This window comes from Melanotaenia boesemani, chromosome 24 (assembly GCF_017639745.1).
Source record: "Melanotaenia boesemani isolate fMelBoe1 chromosome 24, fMelBoe1.pri, whole genome shotgun sequence".
In the NCBI taxonomy this organism is placed as follows: domain Eukaryota; kingdom Metazoa; phylum Chordata; class Actinopteri; order Atheriniformes; family Melanotaeniidae; genus Melanotaenia; species Melanotaenia boesemani.
Window position 1 is genome coordinate 7,214,734 of NC_055705.1, and position 26,248 is coordinate 7,240,981.

At 39.5% G+C, this 26,248-nt stretch overlaps 1 protein-coding gene across 1 annotated transcript; it reads right to left on the reverse strand.

Moving 5' to 3' along the window:
* Positions 1-1,336: 1,336 nt before the first annotated feature.
* LOC121635577 (zinc finger protein 665-like) lies at positions 1,337-25,542 on the reverse strand. Its single transcript, XM_041978833.1, has 3 exons — positions 25,419-25,542; positions 1,892-2,766; positions 1,337-1,807 (listed from the first exon to the last, which is right to left on the reverse strand). The coding sequence occupies exons 1-3, from the start codon at positions 25,494-25,496 to the stop codon at positions 1,558-1,560; spliced, it is 1,203 nt and encodes a 400-aa protein (XP_041834767.1). The 5' UTR covers positions 25,497-25,542; the 3' UTR covers positions 1,337-1,557.
* Positions 25,543-26,248: the final 706 nt, after the last annotated feature.

Consider the following 26,248-nt stretch of genomic DNA (forward strand, 5'->3'; position numbering starts at 1 on the left):
CAGGTGCGGTTCATGGACAGAGGCTATAACTTGGTCAATTCTGAAGATATCAACCTGAAACTGTCAGGACCTATTCAGTGGACTTATCTGAGTCCACCTAGTGTGTTTGAGCCCTCTAGCTCAAAGTGTGACCCAGTTGCAGCCTCTGTCCACAAACCTGACCTGATGCTCAATGATAAAGTATTAGACGTAGACACCTGTTTTCAAAATGCCATAACTGTATTATACTTTGTCTGAATTTGTGGTACAAATTTGGGGACCCTAGCATGAAGTATGGCAGATTTATGACAGATTGAATACACCTGTCCACGTGTAATACTTTAACATTGGTCGTCAGGTAAGGTTGGTGGACAGTGGCCAAAACGTGGTAATTTCTGAACAGATCAAGTTGAAATTGATGTTACACACTCATTGGGGGTTTATGAACATATATCTGGAGTCTCAGCCATTTTGGTCTAAGATTAAGGGAGTTTGAGCCCTGTGTACTATTACACTGAATAATTCATTACTAACACATGACTAGAATTTTGGTCTGTGTTTATACTGCAGCTGCTATCATTATTTGTCTATGATCAGTCTGTGTTTGAGCCCGTGAGTGGGATTTTAAGAAGATTTACATTCATATGGTCAATATAACAGATTTAGTCAAGTGTTGACCTCCACGATAGCTCTTGTGTATCACGAGTGTCTGTGTGCCCATTATCCTTTTTATCATTTCTAAAATAAATAAGACCCTTCGTATTGCAAAAGGAAAACGAGATGCAACATCAAAAAGGTTGTAGAGAAAATATAGTTTTGTCATTGGCTACCATCTCGCCAGTTTTGGGGGATGTTTTATTCTTTGTACAGATCAATCAGCAGCATTTGATCTGCTGATGAGGAGAATGTTTCTCTCATTCTGCCTCTAGTGTTCCTCTTTTCAGCAACTTTTCCTTCACTTAGTTTACGCAGGCCTGTCTTGAATGACACTGGATTAAATAAAGCCGAACTGTGTTCCTAGAACGACATGAGGCTTAAGTAGAAGATGAAGCTGGTTTAACTTTTTTTAGGGGTCTCTCCAATGACTTTCATGAAATACCCCCATGAACAGGAAACAGAGACATACTGTAAACAATGCATTTATTTGTAAAACTGTGTGAAACATGGTAATGTCTTCATGCTAACAGAAAACTGTGGTGACCACGACAACCAGAGGTGGTATAATCCTACTGTGATGACTAAAAAAGTACACAGTTTATATATATAAGATAAAAAGGCACTGCATCTAGCATTTCATGACAGCACCTGAGTCCAACAGGACTCACAGCAGTCTGCCTACCATTTACTGATGATGTCTCATCCTGTTTGCATTCTTGCTTGTGTTCTTACTCTCAAATGTAAGTCGCTTTGGAGAAAAGCGTCATCTAAATGACTCTAAAATAGAGTAGAACATACAGTACTATTTATTTCAAACTCGTAGAATGAAACATGTTGTGACCGTCACCTCACCGTTGAAACAAAGCAGTGTTTTTCGAAATTGCCTGAATAACTGAAAGATGCCCCACCCTCCTGGCACATTTAAGGTTTCTCCCCAGTGTGAATACGTTGGTGCTTTTTTAAATGACCTGATCGACTGAAAGCTGCTCCACACTGATCACACCTGTATGGTTTCTCTCCAGTGTGAATACGTTGGTGATGTTTCAAAGTACCAGATTCGGTGAAAGCAACCCCACACTCATTGCACACATATGGTTTCTCTCCAGTGTGAATACGTTGATGAATTTTTAAAGCGCTAGATACAGTGAAAGCTGCCACACACTCATTGCACCTATATGGTTTCTCTCCAGTGTGAATACGTTGGTGTATTTGTAAATGACCCGATTGTCTGAAAGCTAACTCACACTGATCACACTTGTACGGCTTCTCTCCAGTGTGAATACGTTCGTGACTTTTTAAAGCACTAGATACAGTGAAGGCTGCCCCACACTCATTGCACCTATATGGTTTCTCTCCAGTGTGAAGACGCTGGTGACTTTTCAAAGCACTAGATACAGTGAAGGCTGCCCCACACTCATTGCACCTATATGGTTTCTCTCCAGTGTGAATACGTCGGTGAATTTTTAAATGCCCTGACAGACTAAAAGCTGTCCCACACTGATCACACCTATATGGTTTCTCTCCAGTGTGAATATGTTGGTGACATTTTAAAGAACCAGAGTCTGTGAAACCAGCCCCACACTCATTGCACCTATATGGTTTCTCTCCAGTGTGAATACGTCGGTGAATTTCTAAATGACCTGATCGACTGAAGGCTGCTCCACACTGATCACACTTGTAAGGTTTCTCTCCAGTGTGAATACGTTGGTGACTTTTTAAATGACTTTGTTGACTAAAAGCTGCTCCACACTGATCACAACTGTATGGTTTCTCTCCAGTGTGAATACGTCGGTGAATTTCTAAATGATCTGATCGACTGAAGGCTGCTCCACACTGATCGCACTTGTAAGGTTTCTCTCCAGTGTGAATATGTTGGTGACTTTTTAAATGACTTTGTTGACTAAAAGCTGCTCCACACTGATCACAACTGTATGGTTTCTCTTCAGTGTGAATGCGATGGTGACTTTTTAAATGACTTGGATAACTGAAAGCTGCTCCACACTGATCACAGGTGTATGGTTTCTCTCCAGCGTGAATCCTCCGACATCTCTTTGGTCGTGATGCACCAGTGAAGACTTTCTTACAGCCTTGACCACCGTGATGTTTGGGTCTCCTTTGGCCTCCATGTTTCTGTAATGAGCAGAAAGAAAACATTTACATTGTATCAAAAGTCCCCCCCCAAGTACAGAAAAAAGTTTCCAAAAAACTTGGAAATTAAACATAATCAAAACCAGCTTTGTCTGACTACATGTCTAAAATACAAAGGATTTACAGCTGTACACACAATAGGTGATATTAAGTTTTAACTTTTGTGAGACTAAACAATTACACCATTTACTTCAGCACTGATCCCAATCTATTCGTAACTGAAAAAGAGCTTCAGATAGGAGCACTCCAGACAGTCCTCTGTAAGTCTTTGAACACAACTTTGTTCAAATCAGTTGCATGAACTATGCAGCCAATTTGCCACTGGGGTCAAAAACCTCAATTTTCCTCCAAACACACACATGTAGCTCAACCACTGACACATTCCTGGGGGGGGGCCTTAGAACAAGTAGAATTAAATACAGAGTACAGAAAGTCTATTAAAATAAAATCTGTGAAAAGAAAAAGAAAAAAAAAATAGGAAAAAAAATGGGTGAGTGAGTAATCTAATAAAACATCAGCATCTAAAAGTGAGCTTAACATTTCTTATTAACAGGTTGACCAGAGGAAAGGTTAAATACATTCAGGTTTCCATATCCAAACCAGGCACGTTTTTCAACATATATCAATAAGGGCTCCCAGGTACTATGAAATGCATCCATAGTACCATTGAGAGTACATCTGAGCCTTTCCAACTTTACATTCTGCATAATATCTCAGATCAGATGATGGTGTGAAGGGGGTGTGGTAGCCTTCCATTTGAACAGCGTCTGGCTAGTATAGAGGAGAAGGCAACGACTCTCTGTAGTGAAGCTGGGGGTGCAGAGTTCATCGAGGAGGAGAGACAACCAAAAATGGCAACCAGAGGAGAAGTGCTTTAGAAATCATTTAAAGACCAGAAATGAAACTAGTATTGGACATGACCAAAACATATGGTAGGAAGTAGCAGGCAGTTGTTTATATCTGTCACACAGTGGATCAATACTAGGAAATATTTTAGCTAGTTTATGGGATAAGCTTTGTGCCACTGGGGAGTGAATCTGAATTCTTTATATTTGAATTTGAATCATTCAATTTGAATCTGAATATGCCTGTTTGAATAATTGCTTTAAAAACTGAATCCAAATGACCACATTTGATATTGAATCTTTGTTTATGTGTATTGTGGTAAAGTTGAAACTTTTGTATTTGAAAAATTCAGATCTGAAATTCAAATTCAGACCGGAACTTCTTTTATAGGTGTCCATATGGACACCCTACAGCCAAATAAGAATCGAGTATTTACCCAGACCATTCATGTTTTAATCACACAAAACAACTAAATGATGTCCCAAATACAAAACGGACTTAATCTTCCAAGGTTGCGCCCTCCTCTGGTATATGAAGGTCGCAGAAAGAAGTACAATGAAGGGGCTTGATCTTCAGCCTACATGATGGTTATTGCATTGATTATTTAATATCAAAATGGAACAGATCTGGAAAGTTACTATATATATATATATATACATATATATATATATATATATATATATACACATATATATGTAGTATATTTTATGTGTTAAAAAAAATAATGACACGTTTATTGTTATCAATAAGCGATATTACTAAAATGTTTCCAAACCAAAGCAAAAAAAAAGCTGGCCGTTATAGCTTACATGGTGTATGTACATCACTTGAGGTGCAGATTAATCTGTGCAAACCAACGCATATTTTTTTTGTATTAGGAGTTACCACTAATGTGAAAAGTCTGCAACCAGCCCACAGTGGCAAACCGCTGAGGCCGTTGAGGAAATGGTAACTACCACTACAGAAACTGCAAGTGCCGTTGCAGGAACAGTAACTGCTGTTGTAGCTAAAGTGGCTGGCCTGGATCTTAGCGTTTCTTCATTTCTCTCGCTCTCTCTCTCTCCCCGCCGCCACCCTCCCCTTGCCCTCCTTCTGCTTGTAGCTGTTGAGAACAACTGCACAAAACTGACGTTACTCCATCTGCGATCGACTAGTTTTTCCTCACGTCAGGTGTGGCACTAAAGTTTGAATTTCAAATCTGAATTAGAATTTCTGGTGCTGAATTGAATGCTCTGGGCTTACCTGTATAGGAGGATTAGTAAGTTTTTCAATCATAGCAAACAGAGTGCAAGAATTGTTGACATTCCTCTTAATCATTTCAGATAAATGTAGCTCTCTGGCCTTGCACAGCTCATAGTGAATTTGAAGTTTATTTTTCTGCCATTTCCGCTCAGCTTTCCTGCATTCTCTTTTTAGGATGGTAACCACAGTGGTGTTTCTCCATGTTGTTTTCTGTTTGCTCAAGTTGCTCTTGATTCTGAAGGAGGATTGTGGAATAAAAACAGGCAGAGCCTGAAACACGTACAGAAATTTTGGTATAACATTAATCTTTACTGAGTTTGTTCTCCCGATAAAAGATAGTGGCATCCCTGTATGGCCCGGTCGTGGGGGACGGCTTCTCCTGGCCTGTCTTGTCCTGGCGGACCTCCTGGGGAGCGGGGGTGCCTAATGCCACTAGAGGCTCAACATCCAGAGGGACGTCTGCTTCCCTCTGGACTTTCATCCCCTAGACCCCTCTTATTTGGGAGGCATGCATGCCATGCGGGGTGGAGCAGAGGGGGCCATTTAGTGGTCTCCTCGTATGCACCCTGTGGCAACTCGCCTCTCAGTTTAATTGCACTTAGGCTGACAGGAAGGTGACGCTGGTGGCAGGTAAGTGACGCTAATGCTGTAGGTGACGTAGTTCCGGGGAGACGGCAGATTCAAACTAGGTGCGCTCAAACATTTATGCTTTCATTCAAATTGTATTTTGTGCTAGCCTAATCAAAAGACGCAATTCTTGGTGCAAAGACTTCGCTTGGAGAACTTTGAGCATGGCAACAATCTGGAAGGTTCCTGGCTAATCAGTTAAAAACAAACAAGGAGAAAACAACCATTTCCTCTGTCAGAGATCCAGAAGGAAACATCAGCCACGACCCTGACAAGATAAATAACACTTTCAAAGAATTCTATAAAACATTATATACATCACAACGAACTACAACGGATGACAATATTGATAAATTTCTTAGTAAGATCAATCTTCCAAAATTAAAACATGAAAAAAAAAAAATGGTCTTGGATTCCCCTCTTTCAGTCGGCGAACTCCAAGAAGCTTTCCAGCATATGTCCAACAATAAAGCTCCAGGTCCAGACGGTTACCCAGCAGAATTTTACAAAGAATTCTGGACAATGCTGGCACCCACTTTCTACAATATGATATTAGAAATAAGGGAAAAACAAAAATTACCTTCAAATATGAACCTAGCTAATATTACTGTACTATTAAAACCAGGAAAAGACCCGACACTTCCATCCAGTTACGGTCCAATTTCATTAATAAATGTAGATCTCAAAATAATTAGCAAAGCTTTGGCCAGAAGAATAGAAAAAAATAACGCCTCTAATAATACATCCTGACCAAACGGGCTTTATCAAACTAACATATGCACTAACATGCATAGATTAATTAACATCATAGATTATTCTACTCTACATAACCTGGAACCCACAGTCATTTCTTTAGACGCAGAAAAAGCATTTCACTGAGTAAACTGGAAATTTGTATTTGCAAAAATATAGAAAATAAGATAAGTCTTTATGCTGATGATGTATTACTTTTCCTCCAGAACTCACCGGCATCTCTCCCATAGACAATCACACTTATTAACACATTCTCATCAATATCTGACTACTCTATTAACTGGTCTAAGACTATTGTTATGCCCATTAACTGTGACCTACAAAACACACCCAATACTACAATACAGTCTGGAAACATTAGATATCTAGGCATAAACATTTCCCCCAGGTTATCAGAACTAACAAAGCTAAATTATGTCTAGTTACTTAAAACAATAGAGGATGATCTCTCGCGGTGGAGGTGCTTACCCATATCACTCATGGGGAGGGTTGCCACAGTTAAAATGATGGTTCTGTATAAAATAAAGTACCTGTTTTCAATGATACCCACTAATCCATCCTCCAGCTGGTTTAAGTTACTGGACTCGCATATCTAAATTTTTATGAAAAAACAAGCCATCACGTATCAGTCTAAAAACTTTACAACAGACTGAAGACAGAGGTGGATTGGAGCTACCCAACTTTAATTACTTTTTTTTTAGCTAACAAGCTGCTGTATATCTCCAAATGATTTAAACCTAGCAGTCTGGATGAACCATGGTTAGATGTAGAGCAAGCATTATGTGAGGATCTGGCTATCTCTGACCTGCCATTCATCAGCACATCCATCAAAACACAAGTGTTTTAAAAGCATCAATATCAGTTCCTCTTTAATGGCTTCGTGGGAATTTCTAAAAATAACTAGGGGTGTCCCGATCCGATATTGATATCGGAAATTGGTCCGATATCAGCCAAAAAAAAAAAACGGTATCGGCCTGCATAAAAAATCTCCGATATAAGCACACCGATATACGCAGTCCAATCCGCTCTTTATTCCACTCCAGTAATTCTATCCTGCAGCGCCTGGATCCAGCATGCAGAGCCCACATGATCACAACAACGCATGCTAGCAAAGTAGCAAGGAGCAGGAGCAATGTCAGCCGTGTGGCAGTATTTTTCATTAAAGTCCGAAAAGGACATTGCAGCTGAGTCCAACACTTGTAATGCACAAGTTTCCCGAGGTGGCACACAACAGGGGAGGTTTAATACGTCCAACCTCATCGCGCATTTGAAGCAGCATCACAAAAAACTGCATGAGGATTTTCGCAGGACGACTGAGATGAAGAAACAAACTTCTGGCTCCTTCAAACAGCCAACAAACACTTGCACAGCGTGACAAACTCCCACGGGATGGCAAAAAGGCACTAACTATAACAGAAAAGATAGGACAATTTATTGTGCTCGATGACCAGCCCCTGTCAGTGGTGAGTAATGTCGGGTTTAAACGCTTGATCGGACAACCTTGAGCCCCGCTACATTATGCCCAGCCGCCACTACATTGTTGAAAAAAACTATACCTGAGATGCATAAAGAAGTTCAAAAGTGTATTGCCGCACATGTGGAGAAAGCCAATGCTGTTAGCTTCACCACCGACATCTGGAGCTCAGACCATTGTCCGCTGTCTTTATTGAGTTTGACTGCGCACTGGATAGACACTGACTTTACTTTGCAGAGAGCAGTGTTACATGCACCGGAATTCAGAGGTTCATACACAGCTAATGCCATCACGAACGCCATGGAGGACATGCTGCGTGACTGCAAAGTCGACAAAAAGAAGGTCCATGTTGTTTTAAGAGACAATGCTGCTAATATGAGAAAGACTATGGATCAGCTAGGTGTGCGAAGCTTAGGGTGTTTTGCACACAGTCTTCAGCTTGTAGTCCTCGAGGGGCTTTTGTCACAGCGAGCTGTAAGTGATGCACTAGCCAGTGGAAGAAAAATAGCGGGCCACTTTAAGCATTCCCCCAAAGCTTATTCGAGTCTTGAAGACCTACAAATTGAGCTGAACATCACACCAAAACGTTTCCAGCAGGATGTCCTGACACGCTGGAACAGTACCAAGTACATGATTGACAGCCTTATTCATCAAAAACAGCCACTGCAGGCCTACTCATCTGAAGAACACCCTGCCAGCCATTCCAACAGCAAACCAGTGGGCGCAGTTAGAGAAGACCTCAAAGGTTCTAACCCCCTTTGAAGAACTAACAAATACTGTCAGTGCCACCTCTGCCACTGCAGCTTATGTTATCCCCTCGGTCCATGTACTGGTACGGTTTCTCAGTAAGGAGAGTGGGGATAAGCAGGGGATCCAAACTATGAAAGCCACCCTTCTGGATGCAGTCCACAGACGTTTCAAGCATGTGGAATCCGAGCCTCTCTACGCTGTGGCAATACTACTGAATCCACGGTATAAAGACAAGTAAGGGAATTTATGTTAAATTGTGAAATCTATTTTATCAAATTTGATCTATATGATAAAAAAACTGATAAACACATTACAGATTTTATACATACATGCACATATCACAACCATTCACCAGAAACAAGGCAAGTTGATTAAAAATCATTTTAAAAATATGCTGTAACTGAAGATACCAGGAAGTGTTTTTAGTGTTGAAACAGATTAACAGATATTGCACAGATAATAAATAACTATTGTACAAATGAAGAAATCATTTAAATGAATAAATATGCATCCATATTGATGAAAAAAGTGGGTTACACAATCACTGTTTACATTATTATGACTGTGTGTGAGTGTGTTGCTTTCTGAGAGCACAAATGGATGTGAAAACCTCTGAAATATTACATTAATTTATATTTATGCCAGGTACTTCACAAATGTGGAAAACCTGGAACATGCAAAGACAGCATTAAAGGTAGCAGGTGTTGAAAGTAGAGGAAGAGCTGAAGAACACGCTTCCATCTGATAAAACTGTGTCTGAGCCAGTAAAAAGAAGACTCCACAGATGGAGAGTGCAAGCAGCACCCTTAGCAGCATCTTTGATGAGATACTGGAGGAAAGCACCACAGCAACAACTCGTTCAGAGCAGATCACGCCAGGGGTAATCTTTGAAATAGAGAGCTATCTCTGTGAGGCTCCTATTGAACATAAGAACAATCCTTTACATTACTGGAGAGCCAACCAAGCTCGACTCCCCACACTGGCCGCAACAGCAGTTAAGTTCCTTTGTGCTCCCTGCACGAGTGTTGAGAGTGAGCAGCTCTTTAGCACAGCATCAGTTATCGTTGAGGAGCACAGGAGCAGGTTGACAGCTCAGCATGCCGAAATGCTTATCTTAAAAAAGAATCTCCACATCATGCTCGGACTGCAGAAAGTGGAGATGGAGGATTAGAAAGAGTAGTTATCATTTAACTGACTGGTTATTTGTTTTCTGCGCTTGTTATTAGAGTAATATGTTTATTTTGTTTACACTCTAAGAGCAATGATGACCACGTTGTTTTGGGCAGTCAGTGAAATTGAAGTTGTGGACTCTTAACTTTGAGCAGTGGGTTAATGGACAATGTTCTATTTTGTTTTTTCTTCCCCACCCTCAGTTGTTCCTATGATATACTGACAGTATAAAATAGCTAAAGAGACATTGAATTTTTATTTTGCACTTTAAAAAATTAACTTTTTGTTTATATTTGATTTATTTAAGTTATTTTTCAGGGTCCTCCAATTTATTATTTATTTATTTATTTAATTTACTTGTTACATACTTACTTGTCTTATGTCATTTAAAATGAAAGCATAGGAAACAGAAATGCTTGAGCGTAGTGGATAAGAAAGTCAATTTTCTAACAGCAGAGGACATGCATTTAGATAAGTATCTTACTGTTTGAAAACACTGAATTTTTATGCTCACAGAATGTCTTATGTTTAAGATTTAAATTTATGCAATCCATGGTTATTAATAAATGGGTCAGTTTCTTTCACATACCTACTGTTGCTGACTATTCTGTTTGAATAATATCACTTGATCAAGCCTTTTCTCACATTTCACAGTACAAAATAAGTAAAAGTATATATGATTTGAGATATCGTATCGGATTGATATCGTATCGGCCAATGCTAATGGCTGCAATATCGGTATCGTATCGGAAGTGAAAAAGTTGTATCGGGACAACCCTGAAAATAACCAAATCTTCACTTTTTCCATGTAAGTTTACACCTCTCTGGAACAACCCTGACATCCTGCAAAACAAAAAGCTTATCAATTTTACACAATGGAAAAATAAAGGAATAAAACAGTTAAAACATATAATAGAAAATGGAAACTTCTTCTCATTTAATATCCTCACTTCACAATATGGAATCAGTAGCAAAAATGTTTTAGAATATCACCAGCTTATGTATTATATGTAAAAAATATACCATTAATCAATTAAACTTACAGCTACCTATTAGGGTGGCAGAATTCATGAATCTCAATGCCCCAAAGCTATTATCAAAAACATATAGACTATTATCTAAACTAGAAGACTCAATCTGTCTTCCAACTTCAAAATGGGAGGGTGACTTATCCAGTAACTTTAATAAAGATAAATGGTCACAAATATGTTTAAACACCTTCAAAATGACTTAGAATTCAAATATGCAACTAATACAATTCAAAATTCTGCATTGAACTCATACAGGACAAAGGATGTTCAGGATGGGTCTGTCACAATCAAACATCTGCACACACTGCAATGAAAACACACCTGACATCTATCTCCATGCCTTGTGGTCCTGCACACCTGTCTGCAGGTTCTGGCTTCAGGTATGTGTGGACATGTCAACATGGTTTAAATGTAATATTCCTGCAAACCCCACACTATGTCTACTAGGTGACTTGGGTGACATTAATATGGCAATTAACTCTGCACATGATACGCACAGCATTATGCATCGCAAAGAAAACTATCCTTGTGAACTGGAAAACCAAAAATAATCTGTGTATTCAGCAGTTTAGGAATCTCTTAGTAGACCACATCAGTAGTGAGACAATATCTGCCTCCTCAAAGAACCATTTAGCTGAATCTCATTCCCTCTGGTCCCCTGTGCTTAGCTCCATCTCTTAGTGCAGGTGGAGGACTGTGATCTCGTTGCTTTGGGGGTTGGAAAATGGCCGGGAGTGACTGGTGGTTGCGGGTTCTTTGTGGTTTCCCGTGGTGCAGGACCGGGCTGCTCTGCGGTGGGGGTGGTTCTGGGTTAGGGTTTGGAGGGTTTATCCCCTTCTTCATAAAGTCTGCTGTGGGATTTTGAGATAAGCCTCTCAGGTTAAGAGGTGGATTTCAGTTTGTAGGCTTACGTTTTTGTTTTTTTTTTTAAATCAGATAGGGAGTCGGAGAACCAGAAATGAGTCCATCCAAGACTTTGATTTCCAAAGCTAAGTCTCCAATATTCTTATATTTAATTTTATTGATATAGGCCAAGTAGATACGCCTTAAGTGCCTCCCAGAGGACAGAGGCTGAGATAATCTCCATTTTGTTTGTCCTCACAAACCCTCACAAAATCCAAATCTGTATCAAGCTGCCACGTCCGTCTCGTCTTCTGGTCAGGAAGGGTTATTTAAATACTCACTGGGCCATGATCGGAGATCACAATTGGATCATATTTACAATCTGAAATAATACTAAGTAAATAGGGATCGACCAGAAAGAAATCTATCCTAGAAAACTATCTGTGTACATTAGAGTAATATGAATACTCTCTTTTAGTAGGGTTTTTGAATCTCCATGGGATCTACAAATTTATGTATTTCTATAAACGATTGAATTGTTTGGGTCGATTTAGAAGGGCTAGAAACAGATTGAGAAGAACAGTCCCAAACATGATCCATCACCTGGTTGCAATCTCCGGACATAATCAAATGGTGACTATCCAGGTTGGGGATGGAGATGAGCATCTTCTTAAAAAAAAAGATTATTATCAAAGTGAGGCCTGGGTCTATGATATGACGCCTACTTTTTCTGTCCAACTGAGTTTTTTCCAGCAAAAAAAAACCCCTCAAAATACATAAAAAGATACCATGTTTGTTTCCTACCTTTCCCATATATAGATCCACTTTAACTTCTACAAACCTTTTAATTATTGGTGATTTTTCTGCTTTCCAAGTGTCAAAACATTATGTGGGGCGACCGTCCAGCCTTGACTGCTATTTGGACATCTGGTTTAAAATCAGTTTAAATGTTTACATGTTTATTTTCTGAAATATCATCCGGGGTGACCATCAAGAAAAACCCAATTTTGAACTTTTATTTTGAAAACACCTCAAGGACAGCATCTTGCATCAGCCAGACACAGCTGAGGGACACAGCAAAACATCTGGGAGGTTTGTAAATTCCTCTCATACTGGCAAATATATCTATGTTTTAACTACTGTAATGTACTAGCCACTTTTGGATATCATGTGGGGCGACTGTCCTTAAACTGTAAATAATAAATTTTATCTACAAATTCATATTTTGATGATAAATTTGATAGTGACATGTCTTAAAATGCACCTAGCTTGGTTTCTGTAGCTAACTGTAATATTTAAATGAATTTGAAAACATCATCTGGGGTGACCGAGTATCAAGTGGGGCGACCTCTGCTGAGTGTTTTACATGATAAATATTTTTCCTTTATTTTAGTTTCTGTAAATTTATATTTTATACATGATTTATGAATATAAAGTACATTGTTTAAGCATAACTCTGTGTACTTTAACATAACATTTTTCTGAATTTAGTCATTTTCCAATCCTATTTAGGAATAAACATTTATTTTTGATTATTGTACAATCTTATAAGAGAAAAGTAAAAACTGCATAGCATGACATTCCATTAGGTAACTGCACATGTATTAATCATGTTTAACTAGTTTAACCTATTTTCTAGATGGCACCATTAACAAGTAAAGAAAAGACAGTTCACTATAGGCAGCTGATCAAGTCAGACCCTGCAGCAAGAGCAGAAAATCTTGCTAGGAAAAGAGAGAGGAGTCCATGCTCTTGTTACAAGCCAGTAACACCAGACCTGAGGAACACCATGCACCACACTGAGGATCCCCCAAACTCTCCTCCTGAGCCACTTAGGGAACAAGAAAGTGTTGTATATCTGTGTGGCAAGTTTGTTATTGTCACCTACGATGAACTTCCTTATGTACAGACGTGGACGAAATTCTTGGTACCCTTCGATTAATGAAAGAAAAACTCACAATGGTCACAGAAATAACTTGAATCTCAAAGTCAGACATTGCTTTTCAACCATGCTTCAACAGAATTATTTAAAAAATAAACTCATGAAACAGGCCTGGACAAAAATGATGGTACCCCTAGAAAAGACTGAAAATAATGTGACCAAAGGGACATGTTAATCCAAGGTGCGTCCACTAATTAGCATCACAGGTGTCTACAATCTTGTAATCAGTCAGTGGGTCTATCTATAGGGCTACAGGTAGTCACTGTGCTGTTTGGTGACATGGTGTGTACCACACTAAACATGGACTAGAGGAAGCAAAGGAAAGAGTCGTCTCAGGAGATTAGAAAGAAACTTATAGACCAGCATGTTAAAGGTAAAGGCTATAAGACCATCTCCAAGCATCTTGATGTTCCTGTGACTACAGTTGCAAATATTATTCAGAAATTTAAGATCCATGGGACTGTAGCCAACCTCCCTGGACGTGGCCGCAGGACGAAAATCGATGACAAATCAAAGAGACGGATAATATGAACCCAGAAAAGAGATTAAAGGTGAACTTCAAGCTTAAGGAACATCAGTGTCAGATCGCACAATCCTTCGTTGTTTGAGCCAAAGTGGACTTAATGGGAGACGACCAAGGAGGACACCATTGTTGAAAACAAACCATAAAAAAGCCAAACTACACGTTGACAAGCCACAAAGCTTCTGGGAGAATGTCCTATGGACAGATGAGACAAAAGTGGAACTTTTTGTTAAGACACATCAGCACTTTGTTTACAGACGGAAAAATGAAGCATATGAAGAAAAGAACACCGTCCCTACTGTGGAACATGGAGGAGGCTCTGTTATGTTCTGGGGCTGCTTTGCTGCATCTGGTACAGGGTGTCTTGAATCTGTGCAGGTACAATGAAATCTCAAGACTATCAAGGGATTCTAGAGAGAAATGTGCTGGCCAGTGTCAGAAAGCTTGGTCTCAGCCGCAGGTCATGGGTCTTGCAACAGGACAATGACCCAAAACACAGCTAAAAACACCCAAGAATGGCTAAGAGGAAAACATGGACTATTCTAAAGTGGCTTCTATGAGCCCTGACCTAAATCCTATTGAGCATCTTTGGAAGGAGCTGGAACATGGTGTCTGGAAAAGGCTTCCTTCAAACCTGAGACAACTGGAGCAGTTTGCTTATGAGGAGTGAACCAAAATACCTGCTGAGAGGTGCAGAAGTCTCATTGACAGTTACAGGAATCGTTTGCAGTGGTTGCCTCAAAAGGTTGAACAACTAAATATAAAGTTAAGGGTACCATCATTTTTGTCCAGGCCTGTTTCATGAGTTTATTTTTTTTAAATAATTCTGTTGAAACATGGTTGAAAAGCAACGTCTGACTTTCATTGGTTAAATTTCATAGAATTTTTATACATTACTTTTGTCCTTTTAGCATTGATCTAATCCATGCAGCTATGTTGGTGTTTGTTTACTTTGAAAATTGTTCTGATTTTATTCCATCTATACAACTGTTTATTTTTTTAATACAATTGTTCATCCCTGTCCAATGTGAGTTCCTGGAGAACGTAATGTGTGATATTCAAATGTTGAATTGTTTAAATGTTATTTGAATAAAAAGTTTGTTCAGTTTTCTTTTGTCTAATCTGTATTGTGTATTTTTTTTTAAATAGACTTAACTACCTGCAGTTTTCTCATCATTTGGGGCGACCATCTGTCATTTGGGGTAACAAACCAATGAAAATAACAGTACTAAATTCGAAACAGAATATCCATCCGTTTTGGCTCAAATATTAATCAATGGTATACTATAGTTAAGTGGGTACTAACTGTACACATTTAATAACAGTTTTATGGGTTTTAGATAAAAGAAATTAAGCATTGTAACTGCATTAGAAGGGAGACACTGCAAGGATAGACTAAATTTATAGAATCATAGTTTACAAAAAATTAAAAGTCACACATGTCTGTCCTTCTCAAACCGTCAATTTAATTAGCAATACTTGTTAAACTATGAGTAACATTAAATATATTAATTTTAACATAAATCATGGTCGCCCCAAATGATTTTTTATGAGGCTGTATCCTAATAATTCAAGTATAAAAACACAAAAATCTCTTAATTTTGTTTTTTTTACATTAATGGATATGTAAGCTATATTACAAATGTTTCAACAATGGCCAAATATATCCTTATTTTTAGTATTTTAAAATTAGTCTATTCAAAAGTCTTATCAATAACCCGCCCATAAATACTGACCAGCACCAAGTGTTGAAGTTGAAAAAGCTTTCCCACGGCCATCACAAATCTGCCATTTGGATTTGATAAAGTATTTGAGTGGATGAAAGGGATCTTTTTATGGATGAGTATGGCTACCCCTCTACTTTTGTGATTAAATTGTGAATGGAACATTTGTCCAACCCAGTCCCTGCGAAGTTTAGATTGATCTCGGATTCAAAGGTGGGTTTCTTGTAGAAAGGCTATACCAACACATAGAAATGTGAGAGAACCTTTTTTATCTTAACTGTTTGATTTAAACCCTTCACTTTCCAGCTTATAATTTTAACATTATCTTTACCCAGGGTTGGATGTGAATTACTCTGTGCCATTAGAAGTTTTCAAGTCAAAGGTACCACTGTCAAACACAAAAGTACAACAGAAGACACAAATGGGCTCACTAGCTGTATATAGGATAAAAAAAAGAAAAAGAAAGAAAAGATAAAAAAAACAAAGAAAAAACAAAGACAAAAAACTACATCAAACCTGCATACAGCATACATACAGGCCTTAAACAGACTACCCCCCTATGAACTTCAAGCTACTGCAAACCTGCATTTGCATGCTACCCACAATAATGAATATCTTTTTTTCCTTTATATTAAACTTACATGAACCCCAAGAACAATGTGTTGGATGACCTTCGACACATATCCTGGTAAGTATAATACACCTTGATATTAATAAGTAATCTTATAAGGGAGAGAAAATAAATAAATAAAAAGCTGACTGATATAACAATAACAAGGTCAAATAGCCCAATCAGACATTATCACCCTCTCTTACGAGTGATTAGCACTAATTAGTATACCCTCAGCACCAACATTACTAATGTAGAGCAGTGCCTCTGCAGGATCGGTGAACTTCATACGTCTCCCGTTGTGGGTGAACTGCAGAGTGGCTGGATAATAAAGGCCAAACTGAATTTTCACCACGTAAAGCTTCCTCTTTGATTTGGAGAAAGCCACAAGTCGTTTGTTGACGTCCAGAATGTATTTGGGGAAAATGTGGACTCTTGATCCGTTGTAGAGGACTGGGCCCTTCTGCCTGGCGAGACTTAGGATCAGTTCTTTGGTTTGGAAGCGATGGAGCTCTAAGTTGTAAAGCAGTTTACTCTGGTTTTTGGTTTAAGATCAAATAAGTAATTAGGTTTGGCTTTAATTGAGCAGCTAATGCAGTGCAATAACATTAAATGTTTGACAAAGTTGATTTACAATCAGTGTTACTTCCTAACTGGACAGACTGATTCCCAGAAGTGTGACTGACTGATTTTGATGCTACATGCAACGAATGGCAGCAATAACACACAGTTAAAAACGTAAGGAACTTGCAGAAGAAAGCCAGAAGCCACCACAATAACAGACAATGTTTTAAAATTTATTGTCCTGGATTAGCAGACCCTGTCTTTTGTAGAAAAGATTCACTATTCCCAGAGATATTTAAATAGAAATTATTATTTACTCAATAATTTAAAAAGTTTTTTATGTGTTAACATGAATTATATAAATAAATATTAAGTTGTCAAAACTAACACATTAATGATGGTAACTGATTTATCTAATTGTGTAAAACTTATAAACAGAATTAATCCTCCCTCATCTCCCACACTTTTCTGGGTGAGAGGGTTCAACACCCGCACTCCTTCATTTAAAGTATCTTATTCTCAACATTTCATAATTAGAATTGATTAAAATGACATAGATGGGGATCATTCTGAGTTGCAGCTGAAGCAGACTGCAATTTGCTAATAGTAGTGAATTTTAGACTCCGTGTATAGACAGGCTGATGTAAGGCTGACAGAGGTTTGACCATATAAGGTTCTTAGATGCCCTGAAGACTGGACTCAGCACACGACACCATGTGTGTAAACATTTGTGTTTTCACAGGATTGGTCAGTTTAGGACTGAGGAATGTCTTTGTCTGAAAGGTACAGAAGGATGCCTTACACATGTTTTCAGGGGGATCCTCAAAATTGGCCGGAGACCTCACAGAGATGCATATCTGTTTAAGATGTCACTTTTTGTGATAAACCATCATTTTTTTAAACAACAACTTGATGTCCGGAGCTCTTCTTTTTACCTGAAAGCATTTTTGTCACATCACCTCCTTTCACAAAATAAGCAACAGAATGGCATCACGAGCCAGAAAGAGGGCCACTGCAAAAGAATAAACTTCCCACAGGTCTGTAATAATATGGCTTCTCCTCCTCCTCTCTCTCCTGTTGTTCCGTGATTGGCTGTTGATGATCAGCTGATCAGCTTCTCTGTTGCTAGCACCGTTTTCAGATCTCTGATAGCGTAATGATTTCACACAGCAGCTGATCAGTCAGAGTGATTGGCTGATATAACAGACAACAGTTCCACTGATCAGGAAGTAGAAATATTCTTTCCTTCTTCATGCATGTGCATCTTTGTGCACGTGGCTGATACGACTGCGATCCTGGCAAGAATATTTGTCTGTTTTCACTTCTTAAACTCCGCTGGAAGTTCCTCCGTCAGCTGATGTTGATTCGTACAAAGTCCCGTGTTATACATACAGTAAAAATAAATAAATAAAAGCTACAGTATGGGTCCATCTCTGCTTACCACCCTTTACAGAATATTTCCACATCACCTGATACAGAAAGACAGAAAACTAAAAATATAACAGGTAGAAATGAGCTTTATTACTCCATTCTTTCCATTTCCAATGTTAAAACTAGTTTACATGCAGTAATTGTTTTAGTGTTTCAGCAGACGTCACAGTTTGTAGAAATCGATCCAGTTTGATAAGATGTAGAGAAAAAGTGCAGCAGGTAGAATTGTGTGAATGAGTTTAATGCGGCTCTATGGAGCATCGTTGTGGAGCCGAGGTCGTTCTCCCTGATAGGAAATATTTCTCCTGGACGAGAGAACATGCACTCGTTCAGTAGAGCTGGATCCTCCTGACTACGCTCTATTTCACCACGGAAACAGAAAAATAACAGCATGCAGGTCACTTCACTTGTTGTTTGAGGCTTGTTGTTCCCTCACTGAGGTTTGCTTGAGTCTGGACCAACTATTAAACTATTGGTTTCTAATAAGTGAGAAGAGCTGCTGAAACATTAAAACAATCATAGTGTCGACTAAACTCTCATTTCCTCCAACATCAGCTTCATCATCATTTAACAAAGTTCTAATGCATGAACGTCATGACATTGATGACACAGATACTGGAAAGAAGTGACGTCCAATAACACGCTGGAGAAGTTTAGAACCGAACTACCATCCAGATCACCTGGAAGGACTTTTACTCTCTTTGGCTCCGTTTACTTGATATGAAATATAACAGAATTTAATACATTTAGTCCATGTTTCCACTGCAAATAAGAAGCTGTTTCTGGATGTTTCTGATCCAAAACGTGGCCTCCATAAAGGGAAAATACGATCTGAATGTCTTTGCATTGATAGCAGAAAGTTCCATCCCATCATACTGTAAATACAGTCGGTCATATCGTCTCTCTTTGAAGCCCAATCTATGTTCAAACATCAGCTTTTTATTTACACGCAGGCTGGATCATGTTTCATTACTCTAGTAAATGTCATCCCTTTTTCCCTCCAAGAAAGTTGCTCTGACATCATTTCTGTCCCTTCTCCAGGTGATATTTAGCAGAAACGTCACGTCATCTTTTCTGACTCTTGTACATGTGCAGAGGTTTGGACTTTCTTTACTAAAGTGAAGCAGGGATGACTTTCCATGTTGTCCACATAAAAACATGCATGTTAGCTTCATTGATGTCTCTGAACTCTCCATTGGAGTGAGTGAGAGCTTGTTTGTCTCTGTGTTGGTCCTGTGATGGACTGGTGACCTGTCCAGGGTGGAAACTGCCTCTCAGCTGATAGCAGCAGGGATCGCCTCCACCCCCCCACCACCCTGTGTTGGACTAAGCAGGGACAGCAAATGAATGAATGGATGGAAGTGAAGCAGAGACACGTGCTGTGGTCGATGTTTATGGCTGGATTTTTACTTTATCAAAACCAGGATCCCCTTTCTAGAAAGACCAGTGTGTTCAAACTGGAATTGTTTTATTTTACACACAGATCATGTTTCATTTCTCTAGTAAATATGAGGACGTTTCTTCTTTATTTACTAAAGTTTTATGGGGAAACAGATTCTGGCTGAAGGAAAACTACAGTCGACCAGAATCTGAATCCACAAACAATTTAGAAGAGAAAAATTAAATCTCCTCATACAGTAGTAGCGGTTTAAAAGTTCCCCTGTTTCCATGATGGGTCCTTGACTGGTTCTTGACTGGTCCTTGACTGGTCCTTGACTGATCCTTGGCCGATCCTTCACAGGTCTGTGGGGGTAATGTAATCCCCCGCAATGACGTCGTCAGCGAGGCTCTGCCCCTAAGCAGCCCAAGTAAAAAAACAGCTGCAATCCCTCTTTTGTCCACGGGGAGGAGCAGTGATTTGATCTTGCTGCTCTCTAAACAGTTTATAATGAGCTGTGTCGCTCATTTGTTGCATTTTTGCCAACATTTAAAAAATGATTTGATTTGAAAATGGCGTCAAATAAATGTATCAAAAAAGCCGACATGTGTAGCTAATGGTGTTATGAGGCAAAGCACAACCTCCTCAAGTCGGCTAAGTGGTGAATGTCACTAGCAGCGAGCTTTCTAAACATCCCGAGGAGCGCCGCCAGCGGTCATTTGACTGCAACGTAAGTTATTCACAGTGGGGGTTGATACAGCTGCTGCATAACTGAATATTGACAAAATCATAACGTAATATCGGCAGGTAAAAATAACATAATACTGATAATGTGTAAAGCAGGGATCACAAAAGTCCGGACCCAGCCCAACCTATATTCTGAATTAGGCCTCAAAGTGCTATTATCCTAAGTAGATAAGTAAATAAATGGTTTATACTGTGAAATGAAGTGTCCCTGGATTTTATTCATAGCGATCTAGTGATAAAACGTGATAAAACGTCATACAACTGTGTCTCAGCGGTGGGACAGCTGCCTGCCCGCTGTCTGAAGCAGGCACATGCGCAAAGGCTGGTAGGAATGACAGGAACCAGCAGCCTATCAGCACACAGGGTTTGTGATCTTACAGCCAATCAGAAGCAGAGTAGGGCGGCCATTTATTACAACTCCATAGCCTTGTGATATACGACAGTTTGGCTGAGAAAGAGTCTCCCTGAGCGGCAAGAGTCTCCCTGAGCGGCTCTGTGGAAGTTTAGACGTGCTAAACTGCTCGTAAATATTGATGTGTTTACTTTTCCAAACAAGTAAGCAGGTAAAACTATAGACAACAACTATATAATAAAAGTCCTAAAATACCAGGTTCAGCCGTTTAGTTTTTAATACACTATAAGCATGGTAGCGTGACTGGCGGTCATCAAAAGACCGCTGGCGACGCTTCCAGTGTTTAACACTACAAAACCCAGAGATTTCTTATCCCTCTACCATGCCCAGAGTACAACCAAAAGGCTGCCCGGTTTGAAATTAACAATTCAATGGCCAACAATTAGCACCTTTACATTTGTAAACACAGCCATTACCTGCCGTTAGCTGTTCAAGCATACTCCTTGGGGGGAGGAGTGTGCTTGAAAAGAGCTAGGGACTGTGCTGTATAGTTTCACTCACCACAAACGGTATTTGTGCTTTTGACCATTTCTCACATTTTCATGTACCCTTTATTGAGCATTGGTCATGTGAGTTTTCATCGTCATCACACTATTGTACGCCCAGCTTGCTTTCAAGTGAGAGATTATCACGTTTCTGTTTCCACAAAGGCAAGAAGGAAAGCATAATCAAGTATTTCAAATGAGAGATAATTTCATTCCTTTTGACCTGGGAACAGAAAAGCAAAATCAATTTAATGTTCCTCACTTCCTAATATGGTGCAACAAGGTTCACAGTCCTCAATGTTTTTAGTAAAAAAAAAAAAAAAATTAAAAAACACCTTACTAACAGGGTGGAATGGAACATAACAGAGTGGAACAGAATATAACAGGGTGGAAAATATTTGTTCCCAATTCCAAATAAAAACGCTTCAATGGCCAGATGATCAGCAATGAATAAAGATATTTCTACAGTGATCCAGATTTTTTGTTTGTTGTTTTTTTTGTTTTACATTTTAGATTTTGTAAGAGATGGGTGTGTTTTAACAACAGCAGTTTTATCCGTGACTTTAATCGATAATTATTATCATTATCCAGTGTATAAAAATGTTGGTGTAAAAACGCCAAAGATAGATAAGCATGATGCTGAACTTCGTGGTCTTAGCTCCTGGTTTGGTGTGTCTTGTTCTGTTTATTATCATTCTGAAAGGTATACCAAGTTGTGCAGCCCACAACTTGAACAAAGGCTAAATTCCTCAACATTCGCACTTGCTCCATAAAATTACCATCTCCAAGGCTCCTCCACCACCACTTTGACTATGGATTGATAAGTAAATGAGCCGCAGTTTTGTAATTGTTGCATTGTCAAAACAGTTCTGTTAGTGTTGTCACACAAAATTCAGTAGACTAGTTGGTTCCTATGCAGTGAATTTACATGTTATTACAAAAATACACAATAATAAAATAGGCAAGTGGCAAGATTAGAATAATGTTATAAGTTCTGCGCAAAGACTCCTTTTTCATTTTCCAAAACAAAACTGACATAAACAATCTTGAAAAAAATGTGCACGTAGGCTATGAGGAAAGAATGAATGCAATGAAGTAGGGACTGGTTGAATAAACACGGTTTAACTGGACGCCTAAGCGAGCGCGTTGCAGGATGGCTCCAGATTTTATTGTCAAATGGTTCCAGGTCAACCAAGTCCGAACTGCTTAGAGCAGAGTCCTGCACGGTTCCGTTTTGCTACGCATACCTGCTCTAACCCGTTAGAATGACTCCCGAACCCGACTCGTCACCAATGTATTTATTCCATTTAAATCCGAACCAGACTGATGTTTAACCCGCGACCCGAGCCATTAACGCATCATTGCCATGCTGCACCGCTTCTTTTCCATTATTATAGCCTATTGTTGTTTTATCATTGTGTTAATCTAAAACACATAGATAGCCTATGAATGTTTATTTTAAGCTTGCTCAACATTTTTAAAACAGCTTTATATTCCTCTGACTGAACCATTTCAGAGTGAAGACTAAACCAGACCAGTGTGTTTTATTTTGCCACTAAGAGGGTATTTATAATAGGCTACTCGGAGATTGCTGTGCTTTAACAAAATGTAATCCACCTTTCCTGGCAGCAGCTGTGTTCTCCGTTCCTGGACTACAAATCCGGCGGCAGAAAACTCTGCTGCGCAAATACCAGAGTAAAATAAACTTTCATATATTTTCTCTGTGTTGTTGTAGTATATTCAGATGATAAAACAACAATATAATAAAAAAGAAGACTTGGAAGGAGGAACAGCGGTGCAGTAGGCTATGGCACACGTTAACGTTAAAAAGCACACTGCTTGTTGTAAATACTTGGTTTATGCTTTAAGAGGTAAATATTTTGGTTAACATGTTGAAGAAATATCGTTGTTTCTTTTTTCATCTCTTGCTATGCTATTGAATTTGGCAACATTAACATGGAAATTCACTGCATTAGGACCGACTAGCCTACTGAATTTCTGGTAGCATGACAACACAAACTGGACTCGTTTGACCACTCTTACCCAATGTGCAACAATCACAAAACTGGGTCACTTGTTCAGCTGCCTCATTGCGGCTCATTTACGTATCAATCCACAGTCAAAGTGGTGGTGGAGGAGCCTAAGAGATGGTAATTTTCTGGAGCAAGTGCGAATGTTGAAGGAGGCGCATGTTCAAGTTGGGGGCTGCATACAGTACCTTTTGGAATGGTAATCAGAGCGTGTCGGGGAATAGCCCACCTGGAGGGGTGACGTAATCGGGATTCCCGGCGAGCAGGAAGTCGCAGCACAGCGAGTGTTGGATGTCCCCCCGCGATTAGACACATTGAAGTGGAAGAAATTATCTCCGATCCTGCGTGGGGCTTTTATCTGTCGCCCTGTCTTCTTATGGAGGTGAAATAAATAATATGAGAATAAAATAACCCTTCCTAGCTACCTCAAACAGATTCTGTGTTGCTTGATCCAAATCTGATTTGTCTATGTTAATATGCTAATATTAAAAGATTAATCAGTATGATAAATACATCCTATTGAGAATAGAGCTAGGGGCTGTGATCCAGTATTTGAAAGGTTTTATTAACCTACTAGCATTCATTTCTGAATAAAACAATTGGCAGCGCACAAGCATGTTACAATTTCACATTCCACGTCAAACGATGATTATGTATTAAGTTTTATGCATTTTTATGAATTGTGACTGGCCATCAGAGGTGCTTTGAGTGGCGCCTCTGCCGGTCAGTGTAAATTCAGATAAAATCTGACAGACTACGGGCGATGAGAAGTCTGTGAGAGAAGCGCCATCTTCTGGGTCTACCCTATATTACAAGGAATGGGTGGAGTTTGATTAAAACATCGACACTCCCAGGAGAAGGAGGGGGCCTCTCTGGCGGCTGGAAGTTGGAAGGCAGCTGGCTGGAACTGGAATGGAACTGGGCTGGAAGCCGGCAGGTATTCGGCTGGCTTTCAGCTTGGATGGGAACTTTTAAACCGCTACTACTGTATTTACTTGAATAGCCACAGATGAGCTGACATGTGTGTAAACATGAGAAATAAATAAAAACACTGATGTTTGAACTGAAACTGTGTATTATAGTTAGGGGAAACTATATCTGGCAAAGGGAAAATACTACCAGAAAAATCTACTATTGAAATCCCGTGTAAAGACAGAAACCTGTAAATCTTTACTAGAATAATGAAACATGATCTGAAATATGAACAAACCTGAAGTTGATGTTAGAAAATACTCTGTGTGTTAAAGAAAAGGACTAAACATTTAGTCCAATATAGAAAAGCTTATTTATTAGAAAAAGAGGCTTTGACTAAAGTAAAAAAGTAAATAAAAAGTTACGTAGAGCTAATTTAAAATGGTCGAGTTGAACTAAAACTATTAAATAACGTGTAAAGTTCTGCTTTTCTGCATGTTTCATATCAAGTAAACTAACTGAGATTAACAATCATTACAGGTCATCTTGACAGTAGTGTGGTTGTGAACTTCTTCCAGCAGGTTACTGGACTGTTACAGTAAGATTGTCTCAGTGTTTCAGGAGGATACGAGGAACTAAAAACCTCACTGAGGGAACAACATTCAAACAAGGACTGAAGTCACCTACATGTTGTTATTTTTCTGGTGTGGATCCAACTGAATGAGTTCATGTTCCTTCGTCCAGGAGAAACATTTCCTATCAGGAGTAACTACCATGACTCAGCAATACTGCTGGATGGAGCCATTGTCCAGCAGCATTTAAAGCGGGAACTGCTCGATAATGACGTCAACAACTCTCGGACGCTCGGAATTATGAGACAACGTGAACGCGCCATACGCCACGTTTTGTGTAAAAGTAACGTGATATATTATCTCCGTTCCTCTGTACTGCAGACGTAGCTCCTACGTTGGGTTCTGTCTGGGAGGAAACGCGGATACTTTGCGGTTTTAACGAGGAAAAACATGAAAACACAAACTTTTACTACTTTTCTTTTTCACCTCTGATAGAAAACCAGAACAGGCGGATGAGACACGGAGCCTCGAGACTCGTCCTCGTGTCTTTAGTGTCCTCAACACTGACCTGCCGACCGGTGGTATCAGAGGATGATCCCGCTTTGTTCCTCTTCGTGGGGTTCTGGTCCTGGTTCTGCTCCTCCATTCTGGTTCTTGTCTGAAGGTCCAGCAGCTGTCCGCTCCGTCTGTAGCCGCCACTGTTGCCAACTCCTCAGTAAGGAAAGTAGCTATTGGCTGTCCTGAAAATCGGCAGAAGTCGCTAAATGACGTCATCGCCTAATCTGCATAATTGGCCATTGTTAAGAAAGAAATAACATCGTGGAGAGACAAAAGGTGAGTCACCAGCTCAGCGTTGGTCAGTATCCAGAACTTCCGGTCAGAGTCAAGGCAGGACATTGTATTTGAAATCATCCAAGTTGTTAACAACCTTCTTCAGGCAGGTATTAATCTAACGCTGGTGTGGGTCCCAGCGCATGTAGGGGTTATAGGAAATGAGTTGGCAGATAAATGTGCCAAGCAAGCAGCTGGACATACCAACATAGATATAGAAATCAAATACAGTAAAGCGGAAATCAAAAGCATGGTTAAATGCACAATAAAGGGAAGATGGCAAACATTATGGGATAATGGGCAGACTGGTAGACGGTTCTACAACATCCAGAACAAAGTGGGAAAGGGCAGGAATACAAACAGAAGTAAGAAGGAGGAGGATGTTCTGTCAAGAATGAGGTATGGGCACACAAGGCTAAACAACAGTCTGTTTATGATGAAGAAACATGCAGATGGCAACTGTGAAGTATGTGGTAGACCAGAGAGTATAGAGCATGTGTTTATATATTGCCCTAAATACCAGGATGATAGGCGCATATTGGTCTCACTGTTGCAGGGACAAAAGAT

Excerpts from the sequence above, each read along its gene's own strand:
- LOC121635577 (XM_041978833.1), bottom strand. The coding sequence starts at position 25,496 with ATGGAGGAGCAGAACCAGGACCAGAACCCCACGAAGAGGAACAAAGCG. Across the intron at positions 2,767-25,418 it reads CTGATACCACCGGTCGGCAG|AAACATGGAGGCCAAAGGAG; the intron begins GTCAGTGTTGAG and ends TGCTCATTACAG. Across the intron at positions 1,808-1,891 it reads ACTGGAGAGAAGCCGTACAA|GTGCAATGAGTGTGTGGCAG; the intron begins GTGTGATCAGTG and ends GAAACCATATAG.